This window comes from Ostrea edulis, chromosome 2, assembly GCF_947568905.1.
Source record: "Ostrea edulis chromosome 2, xbOstEdul1.1, whole genome shotgun sequence".
Lineage (NCBI taxonomy): Eukaryota > Metazoa > Mollusca > Bivalvia > Ostreida > Ostreidae > Ostrea > Ostrea edulis.
In genome coordinates, this window is record NC_079165.1 from 4,463,684 (window position 1) to 4,488,004 (window position 24,321).

The window sequence follows — 24,321 nt, forward strand, 5'->3', positions numbered from 1 at the left end:
TTGTCTCCATACAGATCACACTTTCTGAAAAGAGAATAGAAAAGAGCATGTTAACATGTTGATGATTATTGTCATCATATAACACCCCCCCCCCCTCCAATACACGATTAGTGAAAACTGAGAATGTTGATATGGGTCTGTCTATCCAGATGTTATAAACCCATGGCCATTTTCAGTTTTGCTTAAATCATGATCACATCTAAGAATTACGTAAAATCTACCAGACACTTTGCTAAATTAAATACTGTAATTGTTAATATTTTCATATTACCAATCTTGTTTATTCATGGTGCTATATAGTATTATTTCTTTGTGCTTTCCTTCATGACGTCAATCAATTCTCGCATCAAGCCCATTTTCTCTCTCTGCAGTTCCTCTCTCCTAATTTTTTCCTCTTTTTGCTCATTCATATACTCTTTAAAAACCTGCATCATCTCATTTCTTTGTCTTTCTGTTCCCCTTTTTACGAGTTTTTTCTTCGGCGCAGATGTACTACATGATGCTTGTTCACTGGATGTCTCAACGTCACTGTCCTCACTTTCATCTAATTTTCTTTTTTCAGCGGCACTGGATGCGTCAGATGAGAGTGTAAATGTGCGATTTATAATAGGATCATTACCTAGTATGTCATCCAGCTCATTTTCATATTCGTATGTTTTCTTTCCACTCCCAGATTTTTTATTATGATCTTTTACATTTTTGTAGGCCCTTAACAAAGACTTCCATCTACACCGTGTACAATGCCACATGCGGGGACCGTGATCGGTGTAGCGCGGGGTTGTGATTTTGAAGCGACGAAAGTAGGTCAGTAAGTATTCGAAGCCTTATTGTGTTTAATTGAAATAAATCTAGATAGCCAAAAGTATTGCACGGAAGACAATAGTTATTGACAAGCTAGCACTAGGAATTGGGGAGTCCAGAACTCCTTCAAAATACTCAAACACTTCGACAATATACAGGTAAGGTAGGCGCTGGGTATATTTTTCGGTGTATTTAATGAGAAATCTTCATTCCTACTGCATAAAGTCCACGTTTTTTCAACCAGAAACATTCCCTTTGAATGGTAACTCAATATTCTTCTGAAGAAACCGACACAAAATCATGATATGGCGAGTATTTGACTGAAAATCCTGTGTGGCGTAGGGGGGTGAAAATCTTGTGGCGTAGGGGGACCGAGATTTCTTTTTACTTTAGCAAAGTTCACATCTTCAGCATTGCATATAAATATTGTTTTGGTTCAAAATTATACAGAAAAGTCTTAAATCATTTTGTTCAAAGACAGGCATTAAAGGGTACACAAGTGAAACTATCACGCGTGATTGACGGTTATCCATATGTTAAAGTTATTCATTTTTTGTAGAATAAAATGGATAGCAGTTTCATTGACCACATAGAAGAAGTGGATTCTCAATCAACCCAGCAAGTACATATATGTCATGTATGCGGGAAGCATTATTCAACAAAATCAAACCTTACACGTCACCTAGAGTCGCATGCGCATAAGGAAAGATAAATTGTTGAGTGGAAATTTGCGTTCCTCAACTAATGTCAGAAAAGAAATAAAAGCGTAGTTCAGGCCCAATGCTTCCAGTTTCTGGGCAACACTGTCTATGAGGTGGTGTAATTTTGAGCATCGTGGTACTCTTGAATTAGCTTTAAATGGAGAGCAGGATTTGGGATAAGGTAAAAAAAAATTCGTTGACGTTTCGGTGTTACATTTCCTAAGGGAGATTTTCGCTTAATAGTTAATGAAGAATTTTTCTGTCTTTTCGGAGTAACGTTTAGTGGTGTTTCTAAATTCCTCTTTTTTGCCAATATTATTCGTTTGGGTTTATTTAACCACAGATTGCTCTTTTTTCTGGTCATTTCACTATCTGAAATAATAAAGAATCCATGTCAGTTTCATTAAGGTATGAAACAATGTTTTAAGCATGTGGTGTCGTGGTAATATTTTTAGAGAATATTTTTTAATGAACATTTAATGATATAAAATGTCAAAGGCACTTCATTATAGGGTTACTGTACAAATACCGGAGTAGCCTTAAACAAGTTTGAATTTGACATTTATATGTTCGCTGTGCTCAAGATGTGGATTTTGACAAGAAACTTTGCTAAAGTAAAAATAAATCTCGGTCCCCCTACGCCACAAGATTTTCACCCCCCTACGCCACACAGGATTTTCAGTCAAATATTCGCCATATCATGATTTTTTGTCGGTTTCTTCAGAAGAATATTGAGTTACCATTCAAAGGAAATGTTTCTGGTTGAAAAAACGTGGACTTTATGCAGTAGGAATGAAGATTTCTCATTAAATACACCGAAAAATATACCCAGCGCCTACCTTACCTGTATATTGTCGAAGTGTTTGAGTATTTTGAAGGAGTTCTGGACTCCCCAATTCCTAGTGCTAGCTTGTCAATAACTATTGTCTTCCGTGCAATACTTTTGGCTATCTAGATTTATTTCAATTAAACACAATAAGGCTTCGAATACTTACTGACCTACTTTCGTCGCTTCAAAATCACAACCCCGCGCTACACCGATCACGGTCCCCGCATGTGGCATTGTACACGGTGATCTACCAGCTACTTGTTCTGAATGGAATGAATATCCTTCTTTTCTCATCTGGTTTGTAATTCTTTCCCACACAACCTTTTTCCTAATTTTGCCACTCAGAATTTGGTCCTTGTATTTTTTATATAAGTCTATTAGCAGCAAAGTTGCATTTCTTGTCCAAGAATTGCTGTAGTTATTACCTTTTTCATCTTTGGATGGTTCTCTGACATCACATAGCACCTGGGCGTTGGGGTCTTGGTGGTCACGTGCTCGTGCACATGCATGGTTTTGAAAAATAGTCATGTCGTCGAAAAAGTCACCACATTCCTCACACTGGAAAAACGTTTTGCTTTCCATGTTTGTTTTCACTTTTTCGGCTCTTTCTATAAACAAAAATATAGAATATTTTATCATCCTACTTGTTGAGTTTATAAATTATTACAGAAATAAAATTAATACAGATACGCCTCTTTTCCTTTTGCTCAGCTAAAAAATGTTTCCACATAGCTATGGGTTTATTTTATTGGGTCCTATATATACTTTTTAATTAGCTTCATTTTCAACATCTAGATCAGCATTTTAAATGTTATTTTCTAAATCAGTACCCTAAAGTTACGTACTCTCCCATTTTAGAAGGGGATCCATTCTCTGCGTTATTTGCTAATTAAATCATTTAAAATATCATATTTTCTTTCCAATTGTTTTTTGGTTGTTTTTTTTTTGGTATGTCTTTGGAAAGGGGGGGGGGGGGGTCCACAAAATGCGCTTTTGGATGATTACGTGCACATGGTTTTACAATAATATTTTTTTTTTTGTCAGTTTTGCTCTTTAATCAATATAATATAAATAACTAATTATAACTACAAATAAAAGTTACCGTCAACAGGCCTATCTGCATTATTTGTAAGGAAGCATTGATGTCTCTGGTACCTGGCTTCCATGGCAAAATCAATTCTGCATCTGCAATGATACCATGAGTCTGCCATGTTGGTGACGTCACTGTTCTCTCTACACCAACTATTTCGCGGGTACAACGAGAACATGTTCTGGACGGGGTTCATTTTCATTTTTTTGCTGTTCTGCCTGTTCATAGTGTCCTGAACAGTGAAACGAACGCACCCCATCGCTTCACCACGATTGACATGTATGACGTCACATACTAATGGCGCGAAAATCTCCAATCTGGCTTTTTGCACTTTCGATACAATATAATCGATGAAATACCAATACGATTTAAAACACCACATTTTCATATAAATTACAAGCAATAAAAATCGTGGTATTTTTATTTGTATTCCCTTTAAGGAATACAAAATAGAGAGTTGGGCAAACACGGACCCCTGGCATATACCAGAGGGGGGATCAAGTGCCTTAAATATGTTACAAAGGGAATACCTCAATTTTAAATTCAATTAAATTATTATGAACCAACTTTATTTTGACAGACAGTCATCTTGAAGCGTTTGAAGTAGAACCACTCCATATGTTCACTGTCTTCTGCAAGCGAGGCGTATTTGTTTTCCGCTTCGTATCCAAAAGCATGGAATGTTTTGTTTGGCTTCAGCAGAACAACAGAAGGTGTTTGAAGTGAAAGCAGGCCCATATACTCGTTACACCAATAGTTGGTGTTGATCTTTAGTGGATTCTCATCGAATGCGCTACGAAGTGAATATGCGTATCCAGAGAATGTTGTACCCAAATCAATGGCAGCCACCAAGGCTGGCGCCGAGAAACTCATGATCTGTATAATATCAAAAGATTATCAGAAGATAATAAACAGTTATCAATCTAAAAAAAAACATAAAAGCAATCAAAAACTAAAAAGAAGACTAGCACAGACCCCTGGAAACACAAGATGTGGGATCAGACACCTAGGAGGAGTATGCATCCCCTGTTGACAAGTTACGCCCTATATCTTGACAAGGTAGACGGAGTAATCCGTAGTCAAAATCAATATGTTAAAGAACTTGCTGGATTGCTATGAAACACATCAGAGCGAATGACAGATTGTATATAGATCATAATAACAAAATAGTTTGCGAAACTTTGAATTTAAGCGAGAACTGTCTAATCTGTCATATAAAAGGAAATATAGTACGTCGGATCATATTAGTTTAGTATCTATACTTATAAATTAACAATTTGTGCCAATAATCTCTGAAACGCTTGTTCCAGAGTTATTGCTTGTAACTTTAATATTGTTTCATATGTGAGGTGAAGTCTGTAAGCTATTATAATAATAGAATCTTACTTGATTAGTAAATATCGTAAGATTAATTAAAATCCTACTTACCTTTTCGATAAACTACCTGGAATAGCAAAAATGAAAGTAAAATTGCGGAGCTAAGCCAGTTTTCTTCTTTTTTAAACGACAACTTAAGATATAATACGATCTGAAGTTAATTCGTTGTTTATCAATGCTTGATTTTGATCTTACAGAAGAAATATGTTTTGATAGTTGTTGAATAAATAAAATATGCCTGATCGTTTGTTCAATCCTGAATCAGCCTTATGGAAATTCCAGAATGAAGCGAGGCAACATGAAAGGTGAAGATAACGAACAGTGATCAATCTCATAAATCCTATAAGTAATACAAAATAGATAGCTGGGCAAACACGGACTCCTGGACACACCAGAGGTGGGGTCAGGTACCTAGGAGGAGTAAGCATCCCCTGTCAACCGGTGTAACCGTGGTGGCGGTCGCTGGTGACCAGGGTCGCTCTTAATAGAATATATACGGAAAAGAACGACTCGGATCACCGGCTTCTGCGCATACGTGGTATTTAACTCGAAGCGGTGCCCTACTGGTTTTAAATCCATAGTAATAATAAACCCCCTTCTCAGTTTTCTGTTTCGTATGCACATCATAACTTGAAAGATACAAATTAACTTGTATTATCCAATTATGCATACGATTTCTGAATTATGTCTAAGATATCTAATAACGAATAAACAACTTGAAAACAATGGCTGTTTATTCAAAGCATATTTACAATAGTGTTATCTCCATAACAATTCCTAAGTCATCTTTTATATTTTAATCACATGATAACAGGTGTGAACAAGGCACAGCTAGACGCCTTAAACTTGGATTAACGTGCAGGTGTAAACAATTACCTGTAAATAAAATAACCTGTAAATAAAATAACACCAGGTTATTCTACCGTGACCAACCTTCGTAATCATAAGTACAAATACCACTCGCCCAATTTACGAACAATACGTAGGCACATATTCAACATTGTTTTATTATTTATTTATCTATTTTGCATAGTATGTTTCTTCTCTCACTCTCTTTTATTTCAAATATATTTTCTGATTATCTGAATTCAAATTATCTCCGATATGCGAACAACCACACATCTACTGTATATAACTTGGAGGTTTACTTTGGGTGTTTTTGTACAAAAGTGGAAGACTTTCCTATTACGAGATAATTCTTTTTGTGTTAAAATTTAACCAACTAGACTCTATATACATGTACATATAGCAGGATCGTGTATAGGAACCAGCAGGCATGAGGGATCGTGCCATCCTTCTTATTCCCAATAAAAACCATAAGACAACAAAACTAACGTCTGGCGGCTTTTTTCGTCTTTATTTACCTAATATCTATTTATTTATTTTCAAGGTCAACGTATATCTGTTCACTTATGCCCCAACTATAATTGCTTACAAAGGACACGTTTCAGTTTCACGAAATTAGTCAAAATAGGATTCATGTTTGGTATACGGACAAAAAGTCACAGGATAAACGTCACTGGACAGAAAGTCACAAAATATGTAGAAAAGTCACAAAAATGACTTAGCAAATGAGACCCCATATATACTTTTAAGATAATAATAACAGGTGGTACCCAAATGCTCACTAAAGCTGTTGTTCAGACACCAGACATTTCTTACAGTGGATAGGAGGTACAAGGGAATACATGTCATCATTATTGATGTTTGTTTTGCCACATTTAGCACCTTCAGTTCATTATTAAATGTTCATTATCAGATAATAAGAAAGGAAAAATCATTAACTTGTTTATATATCAATTATTATATGATAGTTCACTTACTTCTTGTTTTGACAATGATCTGGAGTGAAAGGAAGCCAACCATAATTCTGTCATCAGATTTTGTTTTGACAATCATTACATGTAATATGTAGTATACTAAACCAAATGATCATCAAGCTTATTTCATCGAAATAAGAAATCTCTCTTTTTAAAAATCAAAATGATATTTTACAATAAATATGATAAAAGGAATAACAATTTTATAATTATTATCAAAATCTCATAGAAAATATAAAGTTTGCATATATATTTTCTTAAACTTTACAAAAAGAACAGATATGTTTTCAAATATATATTAAACAAATCAATAGTTTTTTATTTTCTTATAAACTGTGACTTTTTGTCCTATGACATTTTGTTCTACTATCATAAAATTCTAATTGTGACTTGGTCTTATTTTCTTATAAAATTGTGACTTTTTGTCCAGTGACATTTTGTCCTACTTTCATAAAATTTCTTATTGTAACTTTTTGCCCATGGTCATATTGGCCGTGTCTTTTTGTAATTTGTAAAGCTGTAAATGGTTTGAAAGGTACATAATTTCAGCACAATGTATATATTAATTATGACTTTAAAGGTTGAAATATTTTCATGATCCTGGTTCTAATTAGGAACATTTATTTGAATCATTTTTTATATATCATAAAATTACAATTTTCTTATATCAAATTCATGACAAGGAACTACGTAAAAATGAGCAGTACTTTGAGTGAATCTCATTCTTTGCAGTCAGCCAATAATATGATAGGACTGGCTTCACGAGTATGTACAAAAGCCACGGTATCGACGTCCAGTTGTTTAATATCATCATGAAAGCTGCTGTCTTTGGATCGTCTCGCGTCTCGGAAGATCTACCGAAGCAGACCCGAGAATAAAATATTTTGGAGTTGGTGGCATGACAGCAAAGGAGCCAAATCAAACCTGCCTGCAAAACCTGCTTCAGTATTCCCCTGATCGAGTTTTCATTCATCTCGGTGGAAACGACATTAGCGTTGACGGACAACCTAGGAAGGTGGCTGAAAACGTCCTACAACTGGGAGAGAGAAAATGGGGAAAATAATTATTTTGAATTAATTATGAGCGTCGGTGTCTGGGGTCGCTCTTCAGAATGACCGTTTCATATTTTCTCAGAACTGACTAGGGTATGGTCTGTAAAAGTTGCACAAGGTGCAAATGGGTGGCGGTTTGATTTGAAATAGCTAATTTAAGTGTAGTTTCAGAATTCGGGAGAGAAAAAATGGGGAAAATAATTATTTTGAATTAATTATGAGCGTCGGTGTCTGGGGTCGCTCTTCAGAATGACCGTTTCATATTTTCTCAGAACTGACTAGGGTATGGTCTGTAAAAGTTGCACAAGGTGCAAATGGGTGGCGGTTTGATTTGAAATAGCTAATTTAAGTGTAGTTTCAGAATTCGGGAGAGAAAAAATGGGGAAAATAATTATTTTGAATTAATTATGAGAGTCGGTGTCTGGGGTCGCTCTTCAGAATGACCGTTTCATATTTTGTCAGAACTGATTAGAGAATGATTCCATATTAATAAGACTGATCACTGTTTGTAAACAAATTTCTTCATTCCTCCTATCTAAAACTAAATTGCCCATTGCCAATTGTGTTCCTCACTTACCCCTGGAGGGTTAAGATTTTAGCAAACTGCTTCACTACTTGAAGATGCTTACATATAACTATGAATAATCATGACTTTGCTGTTCTTGAGAAAAAGATTTTTACAGTTTCTTCCTATGTATTTGTATGTAAAACTTTGATCCCCTATTGTGTCCCATTCAACACCCGGGGGCCATGATTTGAGCAAACTTGAATCTGCAACTATGTCAGGAAGCTTTCATGTAAATCTCTGCTTTTCTAGCTCAGTGGTTCTTGAGAAGAAGATTCTTAAAGATTTATTCTATATATTTGTATGTAAAACTTTGACCCCCTACTGTGGTCCCATTCAACACCCGGGGGCCATGATTTGAACAAATTTGAGTCTGCAATATGCCAGGAAGCTTCAATGTAAATTTTAGCTTTTTTGGCCCAGTGGTTCTCGAAGATTTTTAAATGAAACCCACCCTATTTTTGCATTTTTATGATTATCTCCCCTTTGAAAGGCTCATGGCCCTTCATTTGAACAAACTTGAAAGCCCTTTACCCAAGGATGCTTTGGGCCAAGTTTGGTTGAAATTGGCTTAGTGGTTCTGGAGAAGAAGTCGAAAATGTAAAACGTTTAGACAGACAACGGACAACAGGTGATCATAAAAGTTCACTTGAGGTTTCAGCCGGTTTTGCTATTTTGATATATAGCCTATCAAACTCCAGTAAGATGAGGGTGATACCAGACAGTCAACATTAGAAAGTGCACTGTTTCAAAATTACTTGTTGATATATTACAAATATGCGTGATGCTGTTTTATAACTGACCTTTAGGATGTTTCTTGGTGTTTGAAATTAACCATAGACCGAGTCTATGTCCAATGGCACTGGTCTATAACAATTGTAATTGGGATATAACAAAACGTGTATGTTAATTTTCTTAGTTTAAAGCAATTGAGTTATCCCACAAGTCAATGTCTGATAAACGTTATGAGGAAAAGAGAACACTTTTTTGGAAATGGAAAGAAAATATGCTTTATAAGTACTTTAAAAGTCAATAAAAATGTTTTAAATTTGTGTTATTTTTTTCAATGTTGCGGTCTATGCCAATTCGATGAGGTCTATGTCATCTAGTTTTGGCATAAACCCAGTCTGTACTAAGTTTTAAACGAATTTCGAAAACTGTTTTTCTGTTACTTTAATTCAGAAAAATATACTGACAACACGTCACACCAGCATATTTCTTTTCTGTTTTACCACACCCAAACATATAAAAGATGTGGTGACTACAAATGAAGGGAAGAAATGCATTAAAATGCACCATTTTAAATCATTCTTTTTAAATGGGTTAACCTCCCCCCAAACCCCACAGTAAGGTATAGACTTGCCACTGTATTTGAGTGCAACCTGATGTTATTAAAGAACAGACGTAGCTCAAAAATTGCAAATTCACATGAAATTATGCTACTCTACAGATTACTTCGAAAAAAATGTATAATTCAAATCCAACAACAAAATCAACAGAGTGATTGAAATGGATCACAGATTAAAATGTATCACAATGAGGGAAATTGGGATGTTTTGGAGAATTGACAAATTCAATGCAGAAAGAATTAAAAGGATCAGTAAATGATGTCATAATACTTGCCCTTTGACCTCTAAATATCAAGGCTCTACCATATAGAAATTTCATGCAAATGATTATGCACATTTTTACTGTATGATCGAGAATGTCCAATATATAGGATGTTCTCTATTCGTTTTTCACAGGGTAAATAATTCATATTGTTCATTCCAAAGATAATTGACTATTGCATTAGTATAAATTTTCTTCTGGCATGTTTTCAAAGAAATGAATTTAAACTAATTTCACGTGTTTTGAACTACGTGAAGTAAATTATTTTAATGGGATATGAACTCCACATCTCCATTCTTAACATTAATTCAACATAAATTATCCACTTTTCAAATACTGAATGTCTGATATCATCATCGAAAAACACTAGATATATCTATAGATATGATGTTTACCTAGAAATGTAAACCTGAGTCGGTCAAAAACAGGCACCTATCTTCTTAGTCAGGTTAGTGTTACATAACCATGATAAGTTTATTGGATTGGCTAGTTGTGCTTTGTGCTCATTTAATTACAAATGAAAATTAGTCATGGGGCTTGGATTATTCTGACCACAAACTATGTCGAAAATCTGCTTTAAATTCATAATTCATAAGTAATTGCGCAAAAAATTAAAACTAAATACCTAAGCATTTCAACACCTACATAAAAATATTTCATTGACATAGCTGATGGCTTTTCGATATTAAAAAACGCAATAGAGGAAATTCGAGTCACAACTTTGTTTTGAATTAAACTGGTACAGTGTGATCATGATTCGCATTTATTCATACTAGCAATTAAATCATAGACAATAAAAACAATATTATTTACTTTTTCTTTTTAAACCACTATCTTACTTTCAAGGTATTGTTATCATAATCATAATGATATAAATCAGTCGAGACTCGATCGCTCGAGTACAGGACGACATTGGTGGGATGCCGATCTCGATGATTCTTGCATGTAAAATGAATAATTATTAGTAAGTTTCTGTTGATATTTTTGCTAAAGGAGCTGAACTAGTTATATAATTTAATATATTAGTTAAAATGCACGTCTTCTTATTAAAATATGTGCATAAATGAAGTTCATATGCCGATCACAATTTCAGATGTAGAATTAAAAACCAAAGCATTTTCTGTTTTTTAAAACAAAATAATTCAATAATACCAATTGTTTTATTGTCTTTTGGTTTTTTTTTTCATCACCAAACTTCACACTAATTGCTGATTACAACCATATAAAATGTTTACAATTACCTATGGGTCGAATTATGCGAGCGTCGAACAGCAGGGCTACCGCTATATTTAGAGCGACCCTGAGCACTAGCCTAGGTCACGCAAGCCGTTTGACTTCCCACTCAAACGCCTTGGAGCGTTCTATTTAAAAATATTACACCGCGAGGGGGCGCTATCGAAAAACGGAAATGGCGACACCGAAGAAAACAAAGACCACAGCTGTTGTTCCAAATGTCAGTTTATGTGTCGCTTGTTCTAAAGAAAGCAAACGTTGTGTTTTTGCAAGTTCGAAACTTGGTCCTTCATTAGAGAAACCAGTGACGATATGACCAGAATTATGCTGACTTCACGAGAACTAGTATTACTATGCAGGTCTTCTTCAAACATTAATTGCGGTAGAATCGTATACAATAGCGATTTCCCATAGCCTGTTGGTAATACTGCCAACACGTCTGACCTATTTGCTAATTAAGTAAACACTCTTTCTGTAAAGGTTTCAGCGAGAATTCGATTTTTAAATCTGATAAAACTTTGTTTATCCTCTGTTCGACTGCGTCCGTCATCGTTATATGCATCAACCAATCAGCTGCTTTATCAGAATTCAGATAAGCCTCGTTATGGAGTGTAAATGTTTATCGTAGAATGCTCCTAGACGTTTGTCTCGTAGAACACTGCATTGACAAACGTGTAGGTGACCTAGACTACCCTGAGCACCAGCGACCGCGATCACCGCTACACCGGTCACAACGTCATACCGCGATCGCACACTCTCGGGCCTATCTGGCAAGCCGAGAAGATGCAATTGGTTTACAACATGATCAGCATAAAATTGTGTAGGTGTTCAGTGTTAGTTATAATTATAATAGTTTGGACTAGGACCATATTTATCATTTTATGAATATTTATAATTATTTTACTGATATATACATCATCCAATGAAGGACACCCCTCCCTCCCGAGACCAACGATCTGACACATCGATGAATTTTTGAATACGATATTTTCAATCTTCTTATTTTTTTCTGTGATTATAGAAGTCACGGTTTTTGTAATAATTCATTAACAGTTACTGACATGTACAAACACATGGATGAACACAATTTTTTTAAATTTTGGTTGAACATGTTTTGTGATGACATAGATCTTGAAAGTAAGTAACAAGTCGAAAACTGTCCAATATTTCAAATATCGAATGGTCCGGGACTGTTCTGGGAAGTTTGCGCCTCATACATGTACCTTAAACATTTACAGAAATTAGGTTGTACACTACTTAACAATGTCGAAGAAATCAGACCACTGTTTACAATATAGCATTCTTCTGTTTGTCCTTCATTTAGTGCATTACGTTTTCGATGAATGCGTTTGACGAGAAGAAACAATGTGTATAATTCATAATTTTGCCCTTAAATTATCGCAATGGACAAAAACTACCATTGCAAACACATTTGCAATACTGAGTTTCAAATATTGAAATTATGAGCGACCGTTAGTAGTATAAGGTGACTAGATAGACGGGTCAACTGAGTGCAGTTTTGAGTGCAGGTTTTATAGACGGGTCAGCGGACTGCAGTTTGGAGTGGCGGTATGAATTCACATGAGTGTAGGGGCCACCTGGCGCGGTCAAGCTGGCGAGGTGGGGAAATCTGATCGTATGAACGTTTTGATAATCCTTTTGTATTCCTTTTGTTAAATTTCAAATAAAGAAATATTTTAATTAAAGAAGAACAATGGTTGAAAGTTTACACATTTATTAAATGTAACAATTTAAAGTTTACACAAACACAATTCAACAATTAAACACAATTTTTAATGTCCCTAGAAACACAACACTTTCATTTTGACTTCTTGGAAACGCGGCTATTTTCTGAAAATCGCTTTGACTTTGGTAAACAATGAGCTCAGCCATTTGGTAGTTCTATATAACATGCAAAGAGTTTATGCATATGTTCACTAAATTGTGTTGTTTGAGTCAGATCTTTCTGCATTAGGCCTTTATTTTGTATTGAATCTTATGTGATTGATTTTTTATTGTTGATTTCGAGAGGTGACCGCCCAGTATTCCGACGGTCCGATAGTCCGACACTCCGATAGTCCGACGGTACGGTAATCTGACGGTCCGAGAGTCCGAAACTCCGATAATTTGTGGCCACATGTATAAGAGATCGCTATGTAATAGGCAGCAGAAAACAGGATTAAGTGCCGTGTGCCAGAGCGATTTTTTACGTCACAAGAGCAAAACATCGCACAGTGGGAAAACTTTGAACGGGTTCGACCTACATCGGGTACCTGTAAAGTGCGAAACGAAACGAAACGAAATCTACCGAAACGTAACCCACCGAAACGAGACGAAACCCACCGAAACGAAACAGATTGATTAACCGAACTCTATTAATTATAATAATTAAAAATGATATCTTAAGCCCCTGTTAAAGTTACCACATATAAATAAAATTTGCCTCCCCATTGTGGTAAGCTTTCGGCTTGACAGATACAAAGTTTTAAAAGTTGGAAGAGGGTGAGTAAGCACAAAGTTCATATCCGAAGTTGATTGAATACCCTGTGCCATTAGTTTCGGATCCATAAATTTCAGAACAGAGGGTTACAGTTCGGCATAAATACACGTTTTAGTATTTTTTGCTCTAAAGTCAAATCTATGTATACATGTGGATATTGTGTATTTGTATGTAGTATATCAAACGGTGGATTCTGAGTGTGTCTTCCCGTTCTCTTTGCAATTTCTGCTTCCCTTGTTCATAAGCCTTTTGAGTTTACAAAATGCTGACCTCCTCCTGATATTATTGGATAAAAAATTCTGTTTTCCGTCCCGTTTTCAATTCCCCGTCCTAGCAACAAAACAAATGTATATAGTTATATTTGGACTCACTACATATCAATAATAATTTTTAATAACACACACATATATATTTTACCGAATTGCATTCATATAATATGGTATACTATCTAACTTTTTCCTCGCACCTCAGCAGTTAGAGATAAAATAAAAGGTTAAGAGCTCTTCCTGTTTTCAAATTTCTCAGACACCAGTTTCTTAAAACAATGTATCTATACCCAAAAGCGGATCCAACGCCAGCGACCCCACCCCTTGTGTGAGGGAACCTAGAGTTATCTTTCTTTGCCCTTGTTATTTTCATTTTGATAATTCAGAGTTCTCTCTCCTTTGCGGAACTCTTCATTTTTAAGTCATGTTTACAGCGCGCGGTGCCCCATCGCATGCTACAAACGCCAGTAGACTTTCTCATGTTTCCATCCCTGTCCCCTCAAATTGTTAAGTATTATTATGTATTTACATAATATATTGGATATTCTATCTATGTGGTATTTAAGTTATGCCATGTTTATAAGCTATATTTCATGCACCCAAGCGTTTACAATCTAGGTTGTACAGTTTAGTAAGTGGCCATGTTTTCTCGTGTTATCCATTTTATAAATCAAAACATGATTTACTCTATTTTTGTATAACTGAATTATTTGATTAACTTTAATACATAACTCTAAAGTTAAATTGTAATTTCTAGTTTGGTTTATTATCCTATTTAGACCCGACACGTTAATTTCTGTCAGGTTACAGTTTTCAGACTGGGTGCATATTTTTTGGTATGTTGTCATGTCATATCATTACAAGTATTTTTCTTGTGTTGATTATATATGCATCATGTTTGCAGGTATCTATGTTTGTTATATATATATATATATATATATGCTATTTTCTTTCATGTCATATTTATGTGTTATTTGTACTTGTTTCAGCACTTTACCACACGCCTACACACACATACCCACAGCTTACAATAAAGGACTAAGCCAAATGTTGTGTACTTGGTTATGCTAGCTGTTTTCCAAACAGCATACCTTGTTTAGTGTGTTTCGCCAGACCTCTGAGACTGTAACTCTCCGTTCTGAAATTTATTGATCTGAAACTAATTGCACATGTTATTTAATCAACTTTGGATATGTACATTTTGCTTACTCAACACCCCCCCCCCCCCCCTTTCAAGCTTTTAAAACTGTGTATCAGTCAAGCTGAAAGCCTATACATGCACCAAAGGGGAAGCGAATTTTATTTATACGTTTGTATGTGGTAATTTTCACAGGGGCTTAAGATACCATTTCTAATAAAAGAGTTCGGTTATACAATCTGTTTCATTTCATTTCGGTGGGTTTTCGTTTCGGTAGATTTCGTTTCGTTTCGCACTTTACAGGTACCCACCTACATCTACATGTATATATTTCGGCATCGTCGGAAGTCCACGGTTGATTACGCTTCGTTCCTTTCTCCATCACCCGTGGGTTCATTCATTCCTACTCGCTGTGTGTGTGTCTGTATGTCTGTCTGTCTGTCTGTCTGTCTGTATGTATGCTGAATTTAGGAACATTTTCATCGTGTCTTTATAGAGAGCTATGTAGATACATGTAGGTATACATATATACAGATATCTATAGGCTTGTAGGGAGGGCTGACAGCAGATACTCGTCAGGGACGTAGCAACAGAGGGGGGGGGGGCTGATCTCTTCCCCACTTTTTATAAAAAATTCCTTTCTTCTTTTTTACATGTTAAAACTCTTTTTGGTTCGGCTGCCCCCTCCCACTAATCCTTTCTGGCTGGCCCCCTGGCCCCCAGCTTCCCCCTTTCAAAAACGATGCCACGCGCCTGCTCGTGTTCCCTTAACACTTTCAAAAGTAGGGAGTGGAGACAAGAGTATGTATGTGCCCCTTCCTTACACTTCTGGGATCCCAAACGAGATCCTCATCTTTATATCAAATGTTGTTTGATAACATCCTCCCCTTAATTCTAGTGCAAGAAATTTCTGTTCAAAAATTGTTATTTGCTATATAGAAAGGTATACCATAAAATTGGTATAAAATTCGGATATACAGATTTCCGTTGAAAAACTTAGATAGGCTCTGATTGGCGCATAATTGCATTATTGTCGTTCCATACAAAAATTGATTTCCTTATTGATTGTGTTATGCCCCGTTATACAAAAAATGTTCATTTAATAAACTTTTGCCCGTGGATGGGGGGGGGGGGGGGGGGGGGGGGACTTGAGGCCTACTTCAAACTTTTAAGACTTAACAGGGTGTAGGGATTCCTACCATTTTTAGCTTGTTATTTCAGGGGTTGGGGGTGATTATGTAGGTTACCGTCGCCATCTTCATGACGTTTATGTGGAAAATTTTGGAATTGAATCCCATTTTAGCATGTGTCCCAATCTAAGTTTTGTGCTCTCCTACCAACACTTTACGGTATTTGACTACGGCATTGGTATTGCCTTATAGCTAATAACAAATTCGTCCGAACAAATTGCTATTTCGTCCGAACAAATAGCTAATTCGTCCGAACGAATTACTAATTTGTCCGAACAAATAGCTAATTCGTCCGAACAAATGGCTAATTTGTCCGAACGATTTTCTATTTCGTCCGAACAAATCGGTAATTCGTCCGAAGGAATAATATATTTATATATGGCCTTTCTACGCCGCCGTAAGTTCACACTTGAATGATTTTGGTCAGAAATTGATTGTCTGATTTATAATCAGGCCGTGTCGATTTTGGTGGTTTCTGGTAATTTCCTTAAAATAATGCCTGACATGAATACATTTAACTCTATTAATTAACATTTTTGGTGATGGTCAACATGTCGGACTATCGGACCGTCGGAATATTGAACCGTTGGACTACCGGCCCGTCGGACTATCGGACCGTCGGAATACTGGGTTTGAACCCTTATCACTGATAACAGCAGTCAATAAAGACAACATATATAGACATGAACTGTAAGATGTACGTCGTGACGGTGATCTCATAGGGTGCGAATGGCACAGAGATATATGGACCTATTTAGTTGTTTTTATAACTATAAAACTGTTCTGCTATATCCATAATAGAGTTTATGTTCAAAGTACTTTTAGAGTAAAAATGAATTATATTTAAATATATAGCGTAAAAATATATGGGTTCCTGGTTAGAATAAGTCCTCACTTCCCCTTGCTTGTCGTAAGAGGCGACTAAATGGGGCGGTCTTTCGGATGAGATCGCAAAAACCTAGGTCCCGTGTCACAGCAGGTGTGGCACGATAAAGATCCATCCCTGCTCAAAGGCCGTAAGCGCCGAGCATAGGCCTAAATTTTGCAGTCCTTCACAGGCAGTAATGACGTCTCCTTATGAGTGAAACATTCTCGAAATGGTTCAAGCCCAGTATTCCGACGGCTTGGCGACCTTCTGTTCAATTCAATGATTCTGTTGCCAATGCTAAGGTGATATTGATAATGAGAAACTCTTTTTTTCCTTTGGGTCTTGAGGGTATTCCCAGTTCTCTCCTCAGGCTAGTTCTGGGGATAAATAGATTTCTGACAGGGCAATGCATGGTTTGAACCATTTTCACTGGTGAGTATCTAATGTCAGCTATGCAGACCTCTCATACGTTAGATAGTCAAATGCTATCTGACGTATTTGATACCGATTGTTAGACCGTTCTTGACACACCGATTTTGACTATGGATAACTCCTTTTACCAGATCAGGATATAGGGCTCTAGGCGGGTGTGACAGGTCGACAGGGGATGCTTACTCCTCCTAGGCACCTGACCGCACCTCTGGTGTGTCCAGGATCTGTGTTTGCCCAACTATCTATTTTGTATTGCTTATAGGAGTTATGAGATTGATCATTATTCGTTAAATTCGCCTTTCGTGTATTAGGCTGTAATAACCCATTAGGATACTCTTGTGGAGACTGTCGCTTGTTAAACACGTTTTTTATATATACTTTTTACGAAGCCTCTTTTTCTTTTCTCCCCCCCCCCCCCCCCCTTTGGATGGCTCCGGCTATGGCACTACCAATCAAAGGGAGGAGAATGGTGAATAATCCGTGTCCTTTCTGATGTCTGACCCCGCGATGATACTTCATCGTCACACGACTTTTCTCTTCAATACACCTTTCGGAAATGAAGTTTCACTAGTGTTCTACCATTTAAAAAGGGCATAACGGTACCCAGAGAGGTCATGATGTGAATGTCGATGGTATCGAAATGTTTTTTACTCAGTTTCAAATATTAGGCCCTGATGGGTTCCCATTTGGCTTGTTGTCCGTCCACCAGGTGAAACGTACAAGGAACCACCCTTAATAATTTCAATTCGTTGGATCCACCACTTGAGGGTTAACGACATCGCAATACACGTACATGGATTTCAGATTTATTATTATTATTATTTTTTTTGGTCATTTATGGACTTTTAATCTGAAAGGCAGCAATTTAAAGGCTTTATAAAATGATTTAAAAATTTGTTTTGTCATTTATGGAATGTTTAAATCTTAATTAAGCAGCAATTTAAACATTATGTTTTATTTGGAAAGCATTCTGAAGTGACATGAAAATTGTGTTCAAATTTAAGCCAATGAAATCTTTTTTCGAGTGAGTACAATCACATTCATTTAAGCATTCGGAAGTCATTTGGAAGCAACTCGGAAGTCATTTGGAAGCAACTCGGAAATCATTTGGAACTTTCTAGCTTTCAATTTGAGGATCTTCATTTGGAACCATTCGGAATTTTGTTCCAATACTCCGAATGATGATTCGGAAGTTCCAAATGAAGATTTCCGAATCATTCATTCGGAAATTCCAAGTGCAACTTGGAACTTCTACACACGGGTGTTTACAAAACAAAGCCAAAACGATTTTCAGAAAATAGCTGCGTTTATTTACTGTATATGATATCAATAAATATAACATGACTAATTCAAATATTTTTTTTAAATTCAATTGAATCAAAGATATCGGTCATTCAATTAATGTGCACAACAATTCAAACACGTATTGAAATTAAAAAGTCCTTCCTTTGGCAAGTTTGATTTGCCGCGCTTGCGCGGGATTTCATCTAGTATTACACACACAAAAAAAGTTTTATTACGTATATCGAGCTAGCTGTGTGGTGTCAGAATATCGTGTTCAGTATCATTAAATAATAATTACGAATGAAACCATGGTATTTACAAAATTTCCAAATGTAAATTTATATAAATGAAAGGATTGCATAAATTTTAGTACTATCAATGCTAACAAAATATAGAGTTGGGCAATTAAGGTATAGCTACATGTATGTTACGGCACGTTTGGTCACCTCGGCACGTCACGTTTGGTCACCGACGACCATTCATGCCGCACGTATCGTCGCCAGCGACCAAACGTGCCTCGCGTACATGTACATGTATCGTCGCCGGGGACCGAATGTGCCGTGAAGGTGGACACGATTAGGCCATACCCAAGCACGAATTGTCATCACCCAAGCCTCCCTGTCCCAAACCCCGACTTTGCTTTTGTTTTGCCAAAAAGGTGTGTTTGTTCATGTATGTGTGCGTTCGTTCATGCGTTTTGCGTGATGGTGTGGGGGAGTGTGCGCGTGTATATCTGTCTTTTTGTGCATATACGTGCATGTACATGTATGTGTGTATGTATGTGCATTAATAAATGTGTGCGGCAATAAAGTTTGTTTTGTATAAGACATGTGCACACATATGTCACACAAGCACGATATAAAGCAAACAGACAATAAAACCTGGGTATTTCTGGATGGAATTTGATGTGAATTTATATTGCAAACATTCGAGTGGCAACAATTAAGCAACCCAGTGCTTTTAGTCGTTATAGCACGCCATTTTTACATTTTTAAAAAGATGTCGCATAAATTTTAATATTTATCAGATAGCTTATAAAAGTTATAAGATATCTTCTTAAAAAATAAAGATATGAGATATCCCCTATTTTTTAAAAATAAGATATCTCAATGAATATATGTAATATATTATGTAGTATACAAGATATCTCATTAAGTTTATAAAATATTTTATTAACGATTTTGATTGAAGATATCTCATAAAGTTGTAAGATATCTTATAAAAATCTTAAAACTTTATAAGATATCATAACTTTTAGATGATATCTTATAAAAGAAAGTTAATAAGATATCTCATATGTTTTATAAGATATCTTATAAAACATAGTATATATCTTATATGTTTTATAAGATATCTCATAAACTTTATAATATGTTTTATATATTTATTAAATATCTCATAAATGAACTTTTACAGAATATCTTATAAAACATATTACATGTAGATATATTTTGTTTGCATTATCAAATATCTTATAAAATATCTTATGAAGTTTATGAGATATCTTTTAAAAATTGATTTATGAGGTATCTTCTAAAATATATTAGATATCTAATAAAATATATTAGATAAATTATAAAATGCATTAGATATCTTATAAAACATAATTATTCGTTATCTTTTATAAGATATCTTATAAACTTTATGTGATATCTTACATAGTTTATGAGATATCTTATATATTGTATAAGATATCGTATGAACTGTAAATTATATGACGTCTTAAAAGATTTCTTAGATATCTTTTTAAAAATAGAAGATATCTCATAAATTATATAAGATATTTTATAGAGGAATAAATATAAATATAGCGTGCTATACATCCTGATAAGTATAAGTGCGCAAACACGCACAAAAATGCACATTAGCACACAAAGTGAAACACAAAGCAAGTACAACGATTTGTCATGGTTTTATAAGAAAATGAAATCTTTAGAAAATTAGAAAATGAAATTTAGGCCAACTACTGTAGTAGCGATAAGCATAAAAGTAAAATGTACGAAAAAGGTACATTATTGGAAATTTTACTAAGTACACCTCAAATTGAACAGGTGAAGTAAGCAAATCTATAAATTTGCAACTTCATAGGTCTGAAGCATTTTTTTTATTACATGAAATGGACTCTTTCAAAATGGAGCCATTACTTTTTAAAGAATTTAGCACACAGCTCTCTTTCTCTCCTGATTGAATTTGGCGTGAGCGAGGGAGAGAGATTACATGGGGGTGATTGGAGGGCAGCACAGGGATAGCTCTGACATGTGGAAAAGTGGGCGTCTGAAGAGGAATACTACAGTTTTGTGGGTATATCCATGTCGTTTTTGTGCACTCTCTCCGCTTGTAGGCCTACCCTTGTACGCCATCTTCATGAATGCAAGATTAGAATAATTATCTGCAAACATGTCGAAGGTTTGAAGAGCTGTTTGGAATCGGAATGTGCTGTGGATTTTTATAGAGGACGTCCAATAGCAACTGATTGATCATAGAAGGCTACCAGAAAGCACCACATCTTCCTTAATTATTACCCGCCAATTCGAAAGATCAAACCAGAAAAAAAAGAAGGAGGAAGCGGATTAGAAGGGAGAAAGAGAAGGAATGGGAATAGGTGCTGGAAGAGGAGGAGGAAAAGGAGAAAAGAAAAGTTGGGACTGGGGGCTTGAGTGGCGACCATTCGTGTTGGGGTATGGTCTAAAATTGATGACTATTCATGTCAACCCTCACAGCTCATTCAATCGTCCGGCGACGATACGTGCGGCACAAATGGTCACCGGCGACCGAACTTTCGGCACGAATGGTCGTCGGCAACGAAACGTGCCGTAACATAGCTAACCTCAACAAATTGGAAAATTAAAATTGGTCACAGAATAATGAGTCTTCCTCAATATTTACGTTTACAAATGTCTGATATCAGAAAGCATTGAATTGTACATTTCATGGGCGCCTGTGTCAAGAATATTGCAATATAACCAATATGTAGGAAATTGGGATCATAAATAAATATTTCTTCCCAATGAAAGGCGAAGATAACGAACAGTGATCAATCTCATAACTCCTATAATGAATACAAAAGAGCTGGGCAAACACGAACCCCTGGACATAAAATAGTTAGGATCAGGTGCTTAGGAGGAGTAAGCATCCCCTGTCAACCAGTCACTCCCGCCGTGAAAATTACTGTGACAAGAATGACCTAACAATCGGTATGAAACACGTCAGACAGAATTTGACCCAATGATAAGTTGTATTGACAAACTAGATCATTATCAAGACTAGAGATTTTGCAAAATGCAGACTTTAAGCGATACTTTTGAAACCCCTGTAATATCAACTTGCATCGATTTAAAAACTGAACGTATGCAAAACAAGCTCTTGCGTATCGAATCAGTTGAGAGATATAAACACCACATGCAGGTGATAATGGAATATTGCTACATGAATATGGGAATTTGACGATGGAGAAGCCGATATCATCCCGTTTGTCATAAAGTCGAGGTGTTAGTTTGCCGTTAATATATATTTTCAATAACATATCTTAGTACGAAGCAGATGTGGATGACGCTGTTGTGTCATTTAGTTCAAAGATATAGATCGAATGAACATATGACTGAAAATTGTTATTGTTAATAGAGATACTGGTTTTCAAGAAAAAATAAATTGCCTTCACTATTTGATTCAAGATATGGAAATGAAATAGCAATACAAAACGAAAACATGTATGATATAGATCTTCATGTTCTTCTTTTAGCAATGTTGATATTACATAAAAAAATGATATTGTCATAATTTTGGAGTTTCACTAATTCCGTTTATTTGTTTATCTTGTATGCATGCTCAGCATTTATTGCTCTATACTGTTATCACAATGGGTAACGGGATATGTCTGTCAGCGTCCTACACTAGTGGTCGCCGATGTTCTCATGGGAATATAAGGGTTCATTGTTTATATTCCTGATTAAGGTTAGCCATTATCGGTGCTTTATGATTTTGGCTGGGAACCTTGAAGTTTGAGGGGCATACCCAAGTTTGAGTCAGTTCTGTATTGGAGTTTAATGCAGATGAATGTCAGTTCTGCACCGTAAGCAGATGGACTGATGTGTATATTGAACTTCAACTATTTGAAGTTGTTCAACATAAATGGTGTGTGTAAATATGTGTATATTTGTAAATAAACTGTAAATCTGCCTTATTCTTGGACATTAGCACGTTACAATATCATTCTTGTTACAATGTTGGGAATTTGACTGGAAATTCCATTAAAAGAATGCCTGATTTTTACTTTCGATTTAATTTGTCGAGTGTTTTGCCAGAATGAATGCATATGATAACATCTATAAAAAATAAAATATTTCCAAATGAAAGATGTGTAAACTGTAAGTCTGTACTTACTTCAGTGTTGTTGCCGACAGGGTATAACGAGTCCACATCAAAACACTAGCTTAAATCCTTTATCGATTATCTAGTTTCGTTCCTAGTCAAAACGTCAACGAGGGTAAAAATTAAAGTTACACCTGTGACGCGCGGTGTCGTGTTACATATATATCACGAAACAGCATTGGTGGCAGAGGACAGTTTTTTTTTTTGGTTTTTCAACATGTGGGAAGGGGGTATACATCTAAGTCAGGTTATGACAGGTTAATGAAAAATCATACAACCCTGTTTTCTCAATATTTGTATTTCATATTTAGTGTAGTTATTAAATTAGGGCCCTAAATTAAATGTCATCCATACATGCAGGTGTTGCTGCACAAAACATGCCCTGAGCAGGTGCCCCCTTCTTGCTCTGATTTTCTGTCATTTGGGCTAAATCCGCACCACCCCCACATCACCACAGTACCAAGCGAGGGGATATAGACGCTGTGCACAATCAAGAACCCTGTCTGACCTTCTTGAAAATCTACCTGTTATATGGGGCCATCCACCTTCCCTCTGAGCTACCTACCTTTTCCTTGACCCTCTAGGTTTTAGTCTGAATTTCTTCAGCTGCTGACCACGTGTCTTAGTTTCGCATTTGCACCCATCTATATACTAGGCATCATGGTGACACCTACATGTTGCATATCATTTTTTTCACTAAGCACTCAGCTACACTTGAAATGTATCCTAAAATTATTCTACACATTTTTACACATGTAATATCACTTCAAATATGGGGTATCTCCATTTTTTAAGAAACTTGACCTGGCCTATAGTGCGAAACTGTCCCCTGCTACCATTGGTAGGAGTTATTATATACAAGTTCTGTTCTGGTGGCAGAGGACATGTTTTTGGGATGTGTGTGTGCTGAAACATGTGGGTAGGGGGTATAAATCAAAGTTAAATTATGACAGACTAATGAAAAATCATATTTACCTTTTATCTCAATACTTGTATTTCATACAATAGGTGTAATTACTCTGTAATAAATTATGACCCAAATTACATGTAATTAATACATACTGGTGCTAATGCATAAAACATGCTCTAAGCAGGTGCCCCTTTTCTCTCTTTGATTTTTTCTCATTTGGGCTAAATCCGCACCATCCAAACCCCATACGAGTGTATCTAGATAATGTGCACAATCAAAACCTCTG

General features: G+C 35.9%; 1 protein-coding gene across 1 annotated transcript in view; it reads right to left on the reverse strand.

The window, feature by feature from the left end:
* Nucleotides 1-23,247, reverse strand: part of LOC125681086 (heat shock 70 kDa protein 12B-like) — a 48,854-nt gene extending 25,607 nt beyond the window's left edge. The window contains exons 1-4 of the mRNA XM_056157384.1: nucleotides 23,138-23,247; nucleotides 7,543-7,654; nucleotides 4,850-4,861; nucleotides 3,989-4,297 (exon numbers count right to left, since the gene is read on the reverse strand). Of these exons, the coding sequence (XP_056013359.1) occupies nucleotides 3,989-4,294 (306 nt within the window). The 5' untranslated portion in view covers nucleotides 4,295-4,297; nucleotides 4,850-4,861; nucleotides 7,543-7,654; nucleotides 23,138-23,247. The remainder of the gene's footprint in view (nucleotides 1-3,988; nucleotides 4,298-4,849; nucleotides 4,862-7,542; nucleotides 7,655-23,137) is intronic.
* Nucleotides 23,248-24,321: the final 1,074 nt, after the last annotated feature.